This window comes from Oncorhynchus kisutch, linkage group LG8 (assembly GCF_002021735.2).
Source record: "Oncorhynchus kisutch isolate 150728-3 linkage group LG8, Okis_V2, whole genome shotgun sequence".
Taxonomy (NCBI): Eukaryota; Metazoa; Chordata; class Actinopteri; order Salmoniformes; family Salmonidae; genus Oncorhynchus; species Oncorhynchus kisutch.
The window spans coordinates 3,023,003-3,038,288 of NC_034181.2; the positions used below are offsets into that span (position 1 = coordinate 3,023,003).

The 15,286-nt window shown below is 47.3% G+C and overlaps 1 protein-coding gene and 1 long non-coding RNA gene across 2 annotated transcripts in view; both read left to right on the forward strand.

The window, feature by feature from the left end:
* LOC109879533 (elongation factor 2) overlaps positions 1 to 15,286 on the forward strand; it is a 19,565-nt gene continuing 4,279 nt past the window's right edge. Inside the window, exons 1-10 of the mRNA XM_031829550.1 lie at positions 1 to 162; positions 1,464 to 1,678; positions 2,195 to 2,376; positions 3,926 to 4,137; positions 7,094 to 7,278; positions 7,684 to 7,789; positions 7,916 to 8,029; positions 9,393 to 9,531; positions 11,363 to 11,558; positions 12,107 to 12,365. Coding sequence (XP_031685410.1) covers positions 160 to 162; positions 1,464 to 1,678; positions 2,195 to 2,376; positions 3,926 to 4,137; positions 7,094 to 7,278; positions 7,684 to 7,789; positions 7,916 to 8,029; positions 9,393 to 9,531; positions 11,363 to 11,558; positions 12,107 to 12,365 — 1,611 coding nt within the window. The 5' untranslated portion in view covers positions 1 to 159. The remainder of the gene's footprint in view (positions 163 to 1,463; positions 1,679 to 2,194; positions 2,377 to 3,925; positions 4,138 to 7,093; positions 7,279 to 7,683; positions 7,790 to 7,915; positions 8,030 to 9,392; positions 9,532 to 11,362; positions 11,559 to 12,106; positions 12,366 to 15,286) is intronic.
* On the forward strand, positions 12,392 to 15,056 carry LOC116374791 (uncharacterized). Its single transcript, XR_004210721.1, has 3 exons — positions 12,392 to 13,250; positions 13,621 to 14,660; positions 14,726 to 15,056. It is a non-coding gene; the product is annotated as an uncharacterized LOC116374791 (long non-coding RNA).

Consider the following 15,286-nt stretch of genomic DNA (forward strand, 5'->3'; position numbering starts at 1 on the left):
GGGTCCATATGACACTTCGTGACATATTCCACATGACTTCCAGAGTGCCGGCTGTCGCAGAGTTTAACCAAGACCAGTGCGTCATAGTCTCTCTTTCCCTCTAGCACCCCGAAAGAGAGGAACAACCGGCTGAGGCTGGGGATATAAAGAACCGCTATCATGGTAAGTCTATATAACATATTTTGACAAATTACAGCCATTAACAATGTTTGTCTTTCTTCTAAAAGCGACGGTTTTCAAATTAATATCATTTTTATTATTATTGTCGATGACGTATGCAGAATTTTAACAAATGGTTATCAAAAATGAAACGGAATGTATTAATTGCTTACTAGCCTAATAAGGATGCTGTGATTATTGAAAGCATGTCACACCGTTAACAAAATGTGTTATTCGTTCTACAAATCGAAGTAAAGCATGACCTATGTAATGTGACTAGGCTTATTTATCAACAAGACAATAAAGTCATCTGTGGAACTTGAATTAGTTGCTGCAGGCTAACTGAATACATTTGCTGTAAACAACACCTCGTCTCGTAGTGTTTCTTTTGAATTTAAATAGTGTTCTTTTCGGTAGGCTTCGGGCCTAATGTGCGTGCCAATGCAGGGGTACAGTCAGACAGAATACCATTACCCTCGGCCCCGTGTTATAAATAGCACAAGCACGCCGTTCCCTGAGATGGATGGCCGTATTAAAGTTTCACGTGCTCACATTGGGCAACGCTGCCTGCCCCTGTAGGCTAGACCCAGGCCCAGTTTACTACATGGGCTACAGGTAAGAACCAGTGTTGTCATTGTAAACAAATGCACCTGTTACAATGAAACCATGCAGGTGTACAAGCTGGGGTTATAGTGTCCTCTCTTAGATGCGTCATAGCCTATAGGTTACTGCAGCAAATGATTAGGCTATTGGCTTTGGAATTAATTTAACAATCCCCACCCCTCACCAGGTCAATTTTACAGTAGACCAGATCATTCTCCTCCCCAGGTACATTTTACAGTAGAGCAGATCTTACCCCCCCTCTCCAGGTACATTTTACAGTAGACCAGATCATTCTCCTCACCAGGTCAATTTTACAGTAGACCAGATCATTCTCCTCACCAGGTCAATTTTACAGTAGACCAGATCATTCTCCTCACCAGGTCAATTTTACTGTAGACCAGATCATTCTCCTCCCCAGGTACATTTTACTGTAGAGCAGATCATTCTCCTCCCATTCCCAGGTGAATTTTACAATAGACCAGATCTCACCTCCCCTTTCCAGGTGAATTTTACAAGACCAGATCACCTCCCCTTTCCAGGTGAATTTTACAATAGACCAGATCACCTCCCCTTTCCAGGTGAATTTTTACAAAAGACCAGATCTCACCTCCCCTTTCCAGGTGAATTTTACAATAGACCAGATCACCTCCCCTTTCCAGGTGAATTTTTACAAAAGATCAGATCTCACCTCCCCTTTCCAGGTGAATTTTACAGTAGACCAGATCCGTGCGATCATGGACAAGAAGTCCAACATCAGGAACATGTCTGTGATCGCCCATGTGGACCATGGGAAGTCCACTCTCACAGACTCCCTGGTGTGCAAGGCTGGCATCATCGCAGGCGCCCGGGCTGGTGAGACGCGTTTCACAGACACCAGGAAAGACGAGCAGGAGAGGTGCATCACCATCAAGTCAACGTATGTGTTTCCCTCAAGACAATATACCTCGTCCTCCTCAGAGAGTGTAATATACAAATGTTTTTAGTTTTTTTTACAACAATATGTCCCTTTTTCTCCTATAAGTGTGTAACCTTGTAAGGGTAATATTCTCTTAGGGAATCTGAGGTAGACCTACAAAACTAAGTTGTTCAACAAGCAACATGCATTTGAATTATTATTGACCACACCACAAATGACCTAAAATCCTATTCATTTATGAACCTAAAAGACCAATCTACTTAGAGATGCTTGACCTTATCCCTGGTATCCTGTACCCTAATATACCACTGTGTGAGAGTGATTGAGAGACAGACATTAAATGTACGATGGTCACAATGGTTACATGTCTCTTCCTCCCTCCCTCTCCCTCTTCCCTCCTCTCTTCCTCCCTCCCTCTCTCTCTTCCCTCCCTCCCTCTCTCTCTTCCCTCCCTCCCTCTCTCTCTTCCCTCCCTCCCTCTCTCTCTTCCCTCCCTCCCTCTCTTCCTCCCTGCAGAGCCATCTCTCTGTACTATGAATTGGCTGAGAATGACTTGGCCTTCATCAAACAGTGTAAGGATGGCTCTGGCTTCCTCATTAACCTCATAGACTCTCCCGGTCACGTGGACTTCTCCTCCGAGGTGACGGCTGCTCTCCGCGTCACTGACGGGGCACTAGTTGTAGTAGACTGCGTCTCAGGTATGACAAGGAAGGGGCTGATGGCGCCCTATTCCCTATATAGTGCACTGCTTGTGTCCAATATCCGAACAACTTTACGAGGCTCTGATCAGAAGTAGTGACTAGGGTGCTGTTTTGGACACAGTCTTGTAGTGTCCTGGCTGTAATGCATCCAATGCTTGGCTCGCTCACACCCCAGTAACAGCCCATGATGCTTAAAAGTTCAAGGTTATTTGGCCTTTATACATACATTAGAAATCTTACTCACAAGGACTCTCACATTGAGATATTATATAGAACTACAAATAGTGTGCACGTACTGTAACAGTATACAACTAAAGAACTACAAATAGTGTGCACGTACTGTAACGGTATATAACCAAAGAACTACAAATAGTGTGTATGTACTGGAACGGTATACAACTAAAGAACTACAAATAGTGTGCATGTACTGTAATGGTATACAACTAAAGAACTACAAATAGTGTGCACGTACTATAATGGTATACAACTAAAGAACTACAAATAGTGTGCACGTACTGTAATGGTATACAACGAAAGAACTACAAATAGTGTGCACGTACTATAATGGTATACAACTAAAGAACTACGAATAGTGTGCACGTACTGTAATGGTATACAACTAAAGAACTACAAATAGTGTGCACGTACTGTAACGGTATACAACTAAAGAACTACAAATAGTGTGCACGTACTGTAACAGTATACAACTAAAGAACTACAAATAGTGTGCACGTACTGTAACGGTATACAACTAAAGAACTACAAATAGTGTGCATGTACTGTAATGGTATACAACTAAAGAACTACAAATAGTGTGCACGTACTGTAATGGTATACAACGAAAGAACTACAAATAGTGTGCACGTACTATAATGGTATACAACTAAAGAACTACAAATAGTGTGCTGGAGGACCTCAGATACGAACACGTCAGGAATTGGAGGTCGCTCCGAACACTAAAATATTTGTAACTTTGAAATATACTTTTTTTTTAAATGTATTTTCTAACCATTTAGTCAAATATTGTTTTCAGATGATAAAAAACGACATTTACGTTGCTAGTTATTCTGGAGGGTAAGCAAAAGGATTATACCACATTTGGCAACACAACAATTATTTCACTATTTTTTAAATTTTTATATAGTATGACTTTGCTTATCACTGGTTTGTGACATTTTTATTTATTGTGCTTATGAATACTTTACAAATGCCCTATAAAGCCTTTATAAGTTGTGGTTTGTTTAGAGTAGGATCCCAGTTAGCAAACAACAATAGGTAGTACAACAGTCAACCATGATAGGCCTTTTATACATCATACTGTGGGTCCTTGAAAAGAGCTATATTAAATACCATTATTAAATAGTATAGCAATATTCGTATTTATTATACACGTGTATCATGACAGATTTGAACACTGACAAACTATACAACAAAAAATCTACTCCTTTACAGTTTCTGCCTACGGCCTTGTTGCAGCTTGCAAGCACCTTGATGAACTAATGCCCTTCTAAGGTGGTGCTGTACCAACCTCTCCCCTCCGTCGCAGGTGTGTGTGTTCAGACCGAGACAGTGCTGCGACAGGCCATCGCAGAGCGGATAAAGCCTGTTCTGATGATGAACAAGATGGACCGGGCGTTGCTGGAGCTGCAGCTGAAACCCGACGCCCTTTTTGCTACCTTCCAGCGCATCGTAGAGAACGTCAACGTCATCATCGCCACCTACGGAGAGGACGAGGGCGGGCCCATGGGCAGCATCATGGTCAGTGTGTAACGGTTCAGATGGTACGGTCAGACCACAGGGTTCAGATGGTACGGTCAGACCACAGGGTTCAGATGGTACGGTCAGACCACAGGGTTCAGATGGTACGGTCAGACCACAGGGTTCAGATGGTACGGTCAGACCACAGGGTTCAGATGGTACGGTCAGACCACAGGGTTCAGATGGTACGGTCAGACCACAGGGTTCAGATGGTACGGTCAGACCACAGGGTTCAGAGGGTACGGACAGACCACTCCCCAGGGTTCAGATGGTATGGTCAGACCACAGGGTTCAGATGGTACGGTCAGACCACAGGGTTCAGATGGTACGGTCAGACCACAGGGTTCAGATGGTACGGTCAGACCACAGGGTTCAGATGGTACGGTCAGACCACAGGGTTCAGATGGTACGGTCAGACCACAGGGTTCAGATGGTACGGTCAGACCACAGGGTTCAGATGGTACGGTCAGACCACAGGGTTCAGAGGGTACGGACAGACCACTCCCCAGGGTTCAGATGGTATGGTCAGACCACAGGGTTCAGATGGTACGGTCAGACCACAGGGTTCAGATGGTACGGTCAGACCACAGGGTTCAGATGGTACGGTCAGACCACAGGGTTCAGATGGTACGGTCAGACCACAGGGTTCAGATGGTACGGTCAGACCACAGGGTTCAGATGGTACGGTCAGACCACAGGGTTCAGATGGTACGGTCAGACCACAGGGTTCAGATGGTACGGTCAGACCACAGGGTTCAGATGGTACGGTCAGACCACAGGGTTCAGATGGTACGGTCAGACCACAGGGTTCAGATGGTACGGTCAGACCACAGGGTTCAGATGGTACGGTCAGACCACAGGGTTCAGATGGTACGGTCAGACCACAGGGTTCAGATGGTACGGTCAGACCACAGGGTTCAGATGGTACGGTCAGACCACAGGGTTCAGATGGTACGGTCAGACCACAGGGTTCAGATGGTACGGTCAGACCACAGGGTTCAGATGGTACAGTCAGACCACAGGGTTCAGATGGTACGGTCAGACCACAGGGTTCAGATGGTACGGTCAGACCACAGGGTTCAGATGGTACGGTCAGACCACAGGGTTCAGATGGTACGGTCAGACCACAGGGTTCAGATGGTACGGTCAGACCACAGGGTTCAGATGGTACAGTCAGACCACAGGGTTCAGATGGTACGGTCAGACCACAGGGTTCAGAGGGTACGGACAGACCACTCCCCAGGGTTCAGATGGTACAGTCAGACCACTCCCCAGGGTTCAGATGGTACGGTAAGACCACAGGGTTCAGATGGTACAGTCAGACCACTCCCAGGGTTCAGATGGTACGATAAGACCACTCCCCAGGGTTCAGATGGTACGATAAGACCACTCCCCAGGGTTCAGATGGTACGATAAGACCACTCCCCAGGGTTCAGATGGTACGATAAGACCACTCCCCAGGGTTCAGATGGTACAGTCACACCACAGGGTTCAGATGGTACGGTCAGACCACAGGGTTCAGATGGTATGGTCAGACCACAGGGTTCAGATGGTACGGTCAGACCACAGGGTTCAGATGGTATGGTCAGAGCACTCCCCAGGGTTCAGATGGTACAGTCAGACCACTCCCCAGGGTTCAGATGGTACGATAAGACCACTCCCCAGGGTTCAGATGGTACAGTCAGACCACAGGGTTCAGATGGTACAGTCAGACCACAGGGTTCAGATGGTACAGTCAGACCACAGGGTTCAGATGGTACAGTCAGACCACAGGGTTCAGATGGTACAGTCAGACCACAGGGTTCAGATGGTACAGTCAGACCACAGGGTTCAGATGGTACAGTCAGACCACAGGGTTCAGATGGTACAGTCAGACCACAGGGTTCAGATGGTACGGTCAGACCACAGGGTTCAGATGGTACGGTCAGACCACAGGGTTCAGATGGTACAGTCAGACCACAGGGTTCAGATGGTACGGTCAGACCACAGGGTTCAGATGGTACGGTCAGACCACTCCACAGGGTTCAGATGGTACGGTCAGACCACTCCACAGGGTTCAGATGGTACGGTCAGACCACTCCACAGGGTTCAGATGGTACGGTCAGACCACTCCACAGGGTTCAGATGGTACGGTCAGACCACTCCACAGGGTTCAGATGGTACGGTCAGACCACTCCACAGGGTTCAGATGGTACGGTCAGACCACAGGGTTCAGATGGTACGGTCAGACCACTCCACAGGGTTCAGATGGTACGGTCAGACCACTCCACAGGGTTCAGATGGTACGGTCAGACCACAGGGTTCAGATGGTACAGTCAGACCACAGGGTTCAGATGGTACGGTCAGACCACAGGGTTCAGATGGTACGGTCAGACCACAGGGTTCAGATGGTACGGTCAGACCACAGGGTTCAGATGGTACGGTCAGACCACAGGGTTCAGATGGTACAGTCAGACCACAGGGTTCAGATGGTACGGTCAGACCACAGGGTTCAGATGGTACAGTCAGACCACAGGGTTCAGATGGTACAGTCAGACCACAGGGTTCAGATGGTACAGTCAGACCACAGGGTTCAGATGGTACAGTCAGACCACAGGGTTCAGATGGTACAGTCAGACCACAGGGTTCAGATGGTACAGTCAGACCACAGGGTTCAGATGGTACAGTCAGACCACTCCCCAGGGTTCAGATGGTACAGTCAGACCACTCCCCAGGGTTCAGATTGTACGATAAGACCACTCCACAGGGTTCAGAGGGTACGATAAGTTCACTCCAGAGCTCAAAATGGTTTCACTTGGTCCCTGAAATGCAAAAGAAATACTCGGTGGGGCAACTGGCTAGTATGTTACGTGTATGTTTGTAAGTATGTTAAAAGTGGGCAGTCACGTGTGTTTGCAAAGCAGAGGACCACTAGTTCGATCCCCTTAATGTGTCTGTTCCGTGTTTCCCTGTGTAGGTGGACCCAATGGTGGGCACAGTGGGTTTCGGCTCGGGTCTCCACGGCTGGGCCTTCACTCTGAAGCAGTTTGCTGAGATGTACGTGGCCAAGTTCACAGCCAAGGGAGACCAAAAGACAGAGATGAACCCAGAGGAGCGCTGCAAGAAGGTGGAGGACATGATGAAGAAACTGTGGGGAGAAAAGTGAGTGGAGGAGAGAGGAGAGAGAAAGGAGGAGAGGAGAGGGAGAGGAGAGAGAAAGGAGGAGAGGGAGAGGAGAGAAAAGGGAGGAGGAGAGGAGAGAAATGAGGAGAGAGAGGGGGAGAGGAGAGAAAGGAGGAGGAGAGGGGAGAGAAGGAGGAGAGAGAGGGAGATGAGGAGATAGGGAGGAGAGGGAGAGAAAGAGGAGAGAGAGAGAGGAGAGGAGAGAGTGTTGGAGAGCACTTCAGTGGATGATTCTGGGTCAGTTTTCCAGACACAGGTTAAGCCTGGTCCTGACTAAAAAGCCAACTCAATGGAGATTCTCCTTTGAAAAAGGACCCGGCTTAACCTGTGTCCAGCAATGACTCCAGAGGACAGTGCAGTTGATGATCACGTCTGTTTCTCCAGGTTCTTCGATCCGTCATGTGGTAAATTCAGTAAATCAGCCACCAACGCTGCTGGGGAAAAGCTCCCACGTACATTCTGCCAACTCGTCCTGGATCCCATCTTTAAGGTTTGTTTATGCCAAAGATCTAAGATTGATTATATATGACTGGAGTTTTTTTTTTTTCGTTGGGTGTAGCACACACATCTGAAATAAATAAATGTGACATTCACATTCATCTTGTTTTGACCAAAGGTGTTCGATGCCATCATGAATTTTAACAAAGAGACTGCCGATAAGCTGATTAAGAAACTGGATGTGAAGCTCGATGCTGATGACAAGGAGAAAGAGGGGAAACCACTGCTGAAGGTATGTCACCACTTCAGAAATGTTGTGTGGAGAAATTAGCCATTAAATCCAAGACTGACCAGGGTCGTGTTCAGTCGGAACGAAATTGGATAAAACTGAGTGAAACTGAGAGAGATACTAACTACCTAAACTTGTGTAATAAATTGTCTATATATTTTTTTGAAGACATTTTGTACCAGTGTACCCTACTGAACATCCCTGGCATACCCTACTGAACATCCCTGGTATACTCTACTGAACATCCCTGGTATACCCTACTGAACATCCCTGGTATACCCTACTGAACATACCGGGCTTACCCTACTGAACATACCGGGCTTACCCTACTGAACATACCGGGCTTACCCTACTGAACATACCGGGCTTACCCTACTGAACATACCGGGCTTACCCTACTGAACATACCGGGCTTACCCTACTGAACATACCGGGCTTACCCTACTGAACATCCCTGGCTTACCCTACTGAACATCCCTGGCTTACCCTACTGAACATCCCTGGCTTACCCTACTGAACATCCCTGGTATACCCTACTGAACATACTGGTATACCCTACTGAACATCCCTGGTATACCCTACTGAACATCCCTGGTATACCCTACTGAACATCCCTGGTATACCCTTACTGAACATCCCTGGTATATCCTACTGAACATACCGGCATACCCTACTGAACATACCGGGCATACCCTACTGAACATACCGGGCTTACCCTACTGAACATCCCTGGTATACCCTACTGAACATCCCTGGTATACCCTACTGAACATCCCTGGTATACCCTACTGAACATACTGGTATACCCTACTGAACATCCCTGGTATACCCTACTGAACATCCCTGGTATACCCTACTGAACATCCCTGGTATACCCTACTGAACATCCCTGGTATACCCTACTGAACATCCCTGGTATACCCTACTGAACATCCCTGGTATACCCTACTGAACATCCCTGGTATATCCTACTGAACATACCGGCATACCCTACTGAACATACCGGGCTTACCCTACTGAACATCCCTGGTATACCCTACTGAACATCCCTGGTATACCCTACTGAACATCCCTGGTATACCCTACTGAACATCCCTGGTATACCCTACTGAACATCCCTGGTATACCCTACTGAACATCCCTGGTATACCCTACTGAACATACTGGTATACCCTACTGAACATACCGGCATACCCTACTGAACATACCGGCATACCCTACTGAACATACCGGCATACCCTACTGAACATACCGGCATACCCTACTGAACATACTGGTATACCCTACTGAACATCCCTGGTATACCCTACTGAACATCCCTGGTCCATAGAGATGCAGTATAATGTTGTATTTCATCGTCCCCCAGGCGGTGATGCGCCGCTGGCTGCCAGCGGGGGACGCTCTGCTCCAGATGATCACCATCCACCTGCCCTCCCCCGTTACGGCTCAGAGGTACCGCTGTGAGCTGCTCTACGAGGGGCCTGGCGACGACGAGGCCGCTATGGGTGAGTTTGTAGACTGGTGCGCCTGTCTAGCCTGGTGGTGGTGGTAGCAGCTGTAGTAGCAGTAGTAGCAGTAGTAGTAGCAGTAGTACCAGTAGCAGTATCAGTAGTAGTAGCATTAGTCTTAGTAGCAACAGTAGTAGCAGTAGTATCAGTAGTAGTAGCATCAGTCGTAGTAGCAACAGTAGTAGCAGTAGTATCAGTAGTAGTAGTATCAGTAGCAATATCAGTAGTAGCAACAGTAGTAGTAGTATCAGTAGTAGTAGTAGTATCAGAGGTAGCAGTAGTAGTAGCAGCAGCCGTATTAGTAGTAGCAGCAACAGTAGTAGCAGTAGTAGTAGTAGTAGAAGTAGCAGCAGCAACAGTAGTAGTAGTAGCAGCCATAGTAGTAGTAGCAGCAGCAGCAGTAGTAGCAGTAGTAGTAGTAGTAGTAGTAGTAGTAGTAGTAGTAGTAGTAGTAGTAGTAGTAGCAGCAACAGTAGTAGTAGTAGCAGCAACAGTAGTAGTAGCAGCAGCAGCAGTAGTAGTAGCAGCAACAGTAGTAGTAGTAGTAGTAGTAGTAGTAGTAGTAGTAGCAACAGTAGTAGCAGTAGTAGTAGTAGCAGCAACAGTAGTAGCAGTAGTAGTAGTAGTAGTAGCAGCAACAGTAGTAGTAGCAGCAACAGTAGTAGTAGTAGCAGCAACAGTAGTAGTAGCAGCAGCAGCAGTAGTAGTAGCAGCAGCAGCAGTAGTAGTAGCAGCAACAGTAGTAGTAGTAGTAGTAGTAGTAGTAGTAGTAGTAGCAACAGTAGTAGCAGTAGTAGTAGTAGCAGCAACAGTAGTAGCAGTAGTAGTAGTAGTAGTAGCAGCAACAGTAGTAGCAGTAGTAGTAGTAGTAGTAGCAGCAGCAACAGTAGTAGCAGTAGTAGTAGTAGCAGCAGCAACAGTAGTAGTAGCAGCAGCAACAGTAGTAGTAGCAGCAGCCGTAGTAGTAGTAGCAGCAACAGTAGTAGCAGTAGTAGTAGTAGTAGTAGTAGCAGCAACAGTAGTAGCAGTAGTAGTAGTAGTAGTAGCAGCAGCAACAGTAGTAGTCGTAGTGGTGGTGGGGTAGCAGTAGTAGTAGCAACAGTAGCAGCAGTAGCTGTAGTAGTAGTAGTAGTAGCAGTAGTAGTAGCAGTAGCTGTAGTAGCAGTGGTGGTGGGGTAGCAATAGTAGTAGCAGCAGTAGTAGTAGCAGCAGTAGCTGTAGTAGTAGCAGTAGCAGTAGTAGCAGTAGCTGCAGTAGCAGTAGTAGTAGTAGCAGTAGTAGTAGTAGTAGTAGCTGTAGTAGCAGTAGTAGCAGTAGTAGTAGTAGCTGTAGTAGCAGTAGTAGCAGTAGTAGCAGTAGTAGTAGTAGTAGTAGCTGTAGTAGCAGTAGTAGCAGTAGTAGCAGTAGTAGTAGTAGTAGTAGCAGCAGTAGCAGCAGTAGCAGTAGTAGCAGCAGTAGCAGCAGTAGCAGTAACTGGTGTTTCAGTCTGACTGTTGTACTGGTCCCTGTGAACAACAAGTCCACAGTGGGTGAGTCAGTCCAGCCTGCTAGTAGTATGAAGGGCCCAGGGACGAAGAGTCCACAATGGGCGAGTCAGAGTCTAGCCTGGTGCTTCAGTTCATTTGTACATTAGACAATTCTCTCTCTTTCTTTGTTCTTCGTAATACCAAAAGTCTTGCCAACAGCCAAACAATAGAAGAGCTGGCTACATCACCAGACTACGGTGAATCAGGGGGAGACGCTTAACTACCCAGATCCCAGTTCAGATTCTCAACCTTCTCCCGAAAATCATACATCCCCTGATCGCCCTCCCTCTTAACCCTCCCAGGCATTAAGAACTGCGACCCCAAAGCTCCCTTGATGATGTACATTTCCAAGATGGTGCCCACCAGCGACAAGGGTCGCTTCTACGCCTTCGGCCGCGTGTTCTCCGGTATGGTGGCCACGGGGCAGAAGGTTCGCATCATGGGACCCAACTACACTCCTGGGAAGAAGGAGGACCTGTATCTTAAACCCATTCAGAGGTACACGGAGCTAGAATACATACATGTCCTATTTACCAGCTCAAACACAGGAGGGTTGCTCAACCAAATGAGGATCTTTTGTGTCCAAATGTATATTGTAAGTAGAAATTGTGCACCAATATTTGAATTTTAAAAGCATGAAGTGTCCTTTTAATAGAGACCAAATGGAAAATTAAATAAATATATATTTTTTTAAATATGAATGAGCACTTGCTAAATTCAGCTTTTTTGGCATGTCCCTCTGTGACTTTTTAAAATCACTTTACCCCCACATTTCTCAGAGATTTCGCCATAATTGTAAAGCCCAACATATTGTGTTGCTTTGACAGTCATTTCTGGAGATTATTATTCATTTCATGTGATTTAGTGATGAATTAACTCTCGTTTTAATATGGTGAAACTATATGACTGTCCTATGGAACACGACTGGAGTGGTGTGTGTGTGACTGTCCTACGACAACTGTTTAGAAAATGTGAGGTGCTCTGACAAATTAAAATTATAACTGGTAGACTTCACTAAACTCTGCTGTGCTCCCTCTGACTCCCAGGACCATTCTGATGATGGGGCGCTACACAGAGCCCATTGAGGATGTGCCCTGCGGCAACATCGTGGGTCTGGTGGGAGTAGACCAATTCCTGGTGAAGACCGGGACCATCTCCACCTTCGAGCACGCCCACAACCTGAGGGTGATGAAGTTCAGCGTCAGTCCCGTGGTCAGGGTGGCGGTGGAGTGCAAGAACCCTGCTGACCTGCCCAAGCTGGTGGAAGGACTGAAACGCCTGGCCAAGTCTGACCCCATGGTCCAGGTATAATACTAGTCTGACCCCATGGTCCAGGTACAATACTAGTCTGACCCCTTGTTCCAGGTACAATACTAGTCTGACCCCATGGTCCAGGTACAATACTAGTCTGACCCCTTAGTCCAGGTACAATACTAGTCTGACCCCATGGTCCAGGTATAATACTAGTCTGACCCCATGGTCCAGGTATAATACTAGTCAGACCCCATGGTCTAGGTACAGTACTGGTCTGACCCCTTGGTCCAGGTACAATACTAGTCTGACCTCATGGTCCAGGTACAATACTAGTCTGACCCCTTGGTCCAGGTACAATACTAGTCTGACCCCATGGTCCAGGTACAATACCAGTCTGACCCTATGGTCCGGGTACAATACTATACTAGTCTGACCCCACGGTCCAGGTAAAATACTACTCTGACCCCATGGTCCAGGTACAATACTAGTCTGACCCCATGGTCCAGGTACAATACTAGTCTGACCCCATGGTCCAGGTACAATACTATACTAGTCTGACCCCTTGGTCCAGGTACAATACTAGTCTGACCCCTTGGTCCAGGTACAATACCAGTCTGACCCCATGGTCCAGGTACAATACTAGTCTGACCCCATGGTCCAGGTACAATACTAGTCTGACCCCATGGTCCAGGTACAATACTACTCTGACCCCATGGTCCAGGTACAATACTAGTCTGACCCCATGGTCCTGGTACAATACTAATCTGACCCCATGGTCCAGGTACAATACTGGTCTGACCCCATGGTCCAGGTATAATACTATACTAGTCTGACCCCATGGTCCAGGTACAATACTAGTCTGACCCCATGGTCCTGGTACAATACTAGTCTGACCCCATGGTCCAGGTACAATACTAGTCTGACCCCATGGTCCAGGTATAATACTAGTCTGACCCCATGGTCCAGGTATAATACTATACTAGTCTGACCCCATGGTCCAGGTACAATACTAGTCTGACCCCATGGTCCAGGTATAATACTATACTAGTCTGACCCCATGGTCCAGGTACAATACTAGTCTGACCCCATGGTCCAGGTATAATACTAGTCTGACCCCATGGTCCAGGTATAATACTAGTCTGACCCCATGGTCTAGGTACAGTACTGGTCTGACCCCTTGGTCCAGGTACAATACTAGTCTGACCCCTTGGTCCAGGTATAATACTAGTCTGACCCCATGGTCCAGGTATAATACTAGTCTGACCCCATGGTCTAGGTACAGTACTGGTCTGACCCCTTGGTCCAGGTACAATACTAGTCTGACCCCATGGTCCAGGTACAATACTAGTCTGACCCCACGGTCCAGGTAAAATACTACTCTGACCCCATGGTCCAGGTACAATACTAGTCTGACCCCATGGTCCAGGTACAATACTAGTCTGACCCCATGGTCCAGGTATTATACTAGTCTGACCCCATGGTCCAGGTATAATACTATACTAGTCTGACCCCATGGTCCAGGTACAATACTAGTCTGACCCCATGGTCCAGGTATAATACTAGTCTGACCCCATGGTCCAGGTATAATACTAGTCTGACCCCATGGTCTAGGTACAGTACTGGTCTGACCCCTTGGTCCAGGTACAATACTAGTCTGACCCCTTGGTCCAGGTACAATACTAGTCTGACCCCATGGTACAGGTACAATACCAGTCTGACCCCATGGTCCGGGTACAATACTATACTAGTCTGACCCCACGGTCCAGGTAAAATACTACTCTGACCCCATGGTCCAGGTACAATACTAGTCTGACCCCATGGTCCAGGTACAATACTAGTCTGACCCCATGGTCCAGGTATTATACTAGTCTGACCCCATGGTCCAGGTATAATACTATACTAGTCTGACCCCATGGTCCAGGTACAATACTAGTCTGACCCCATGGTCCAGGTACAATACTATACTAGTCTGACCCCTTGGTCCAGGTACAATACTAGTCTGACCCCATGGTCCAGGTACAATACTAGTCTGACCCCATGGTCCAGGTACAATACTAGTCTGACCCCATGGTCCAGGTACAATACTAGTCTGACCCCATGGTCCAGGTACAATACTAGTCTGACCCCATGGTCCAGGTACAATACTAGTCTGACCCCATGGTCCAGGTACAATACTAGTCTGACCCGATGGTCCAGGTACAATACTAGTCTGACCCCATGGTCCAGGTATAATACTAGTCTGACCCCATGGTCCAGGTACAATACTAGTCTGACCCCTTGGTCCAGGTACAATACTAGTCTGACCCCATGGTCCAGGTACAATACCAGTCTGACCCCATGGTCCAGGTACAATACCAGTCTGACCCCATGGTCCAGGTACAATACTATACTAGTCTGACCCCTTGGTCCAGGTACAATACTAGTCTGACCCCTTGGTCCAGGTACAATACCAGTCTGACCCCATGGTCCAGGTACAATACTTCTCTGACCCCATGGTCCAGGTACAATACTAGTCTGACCCCTTGGTCCAGGTACAATACCAGTCTGACCCCATGGTCCAGGTACAATACTACTCTGACCCCATGGTCCAGGTACAATACTAGTCTTACCCCATGGTCCTGGTACAATACTAATCTGACCCCATGGTCCAGGTACAATACTAGTCTGACCCCATGGTCCAGGTATTATACTAGTCTGACCCCATGGTCCAGGTATAATACTATACTAGTCTGACCCCATGGTCCAGGTACAATGCTAGTCTGACCCCATGGTCCAGGTATAATACTAGTCTGACCCCATGGTCCAGGTATAATACTATACTAGTCTGACCCCATGGTCCAGGTATAATACTAGTCTGACCCCATGGTCCAGGTATAATACTAGTCTGACCCCATGGTCCAGGTATAATACCAGTCTGACCCCATGGTCCAGGTACAATACCAGTCTGACCCCATGGTCCAGGTATAATACTA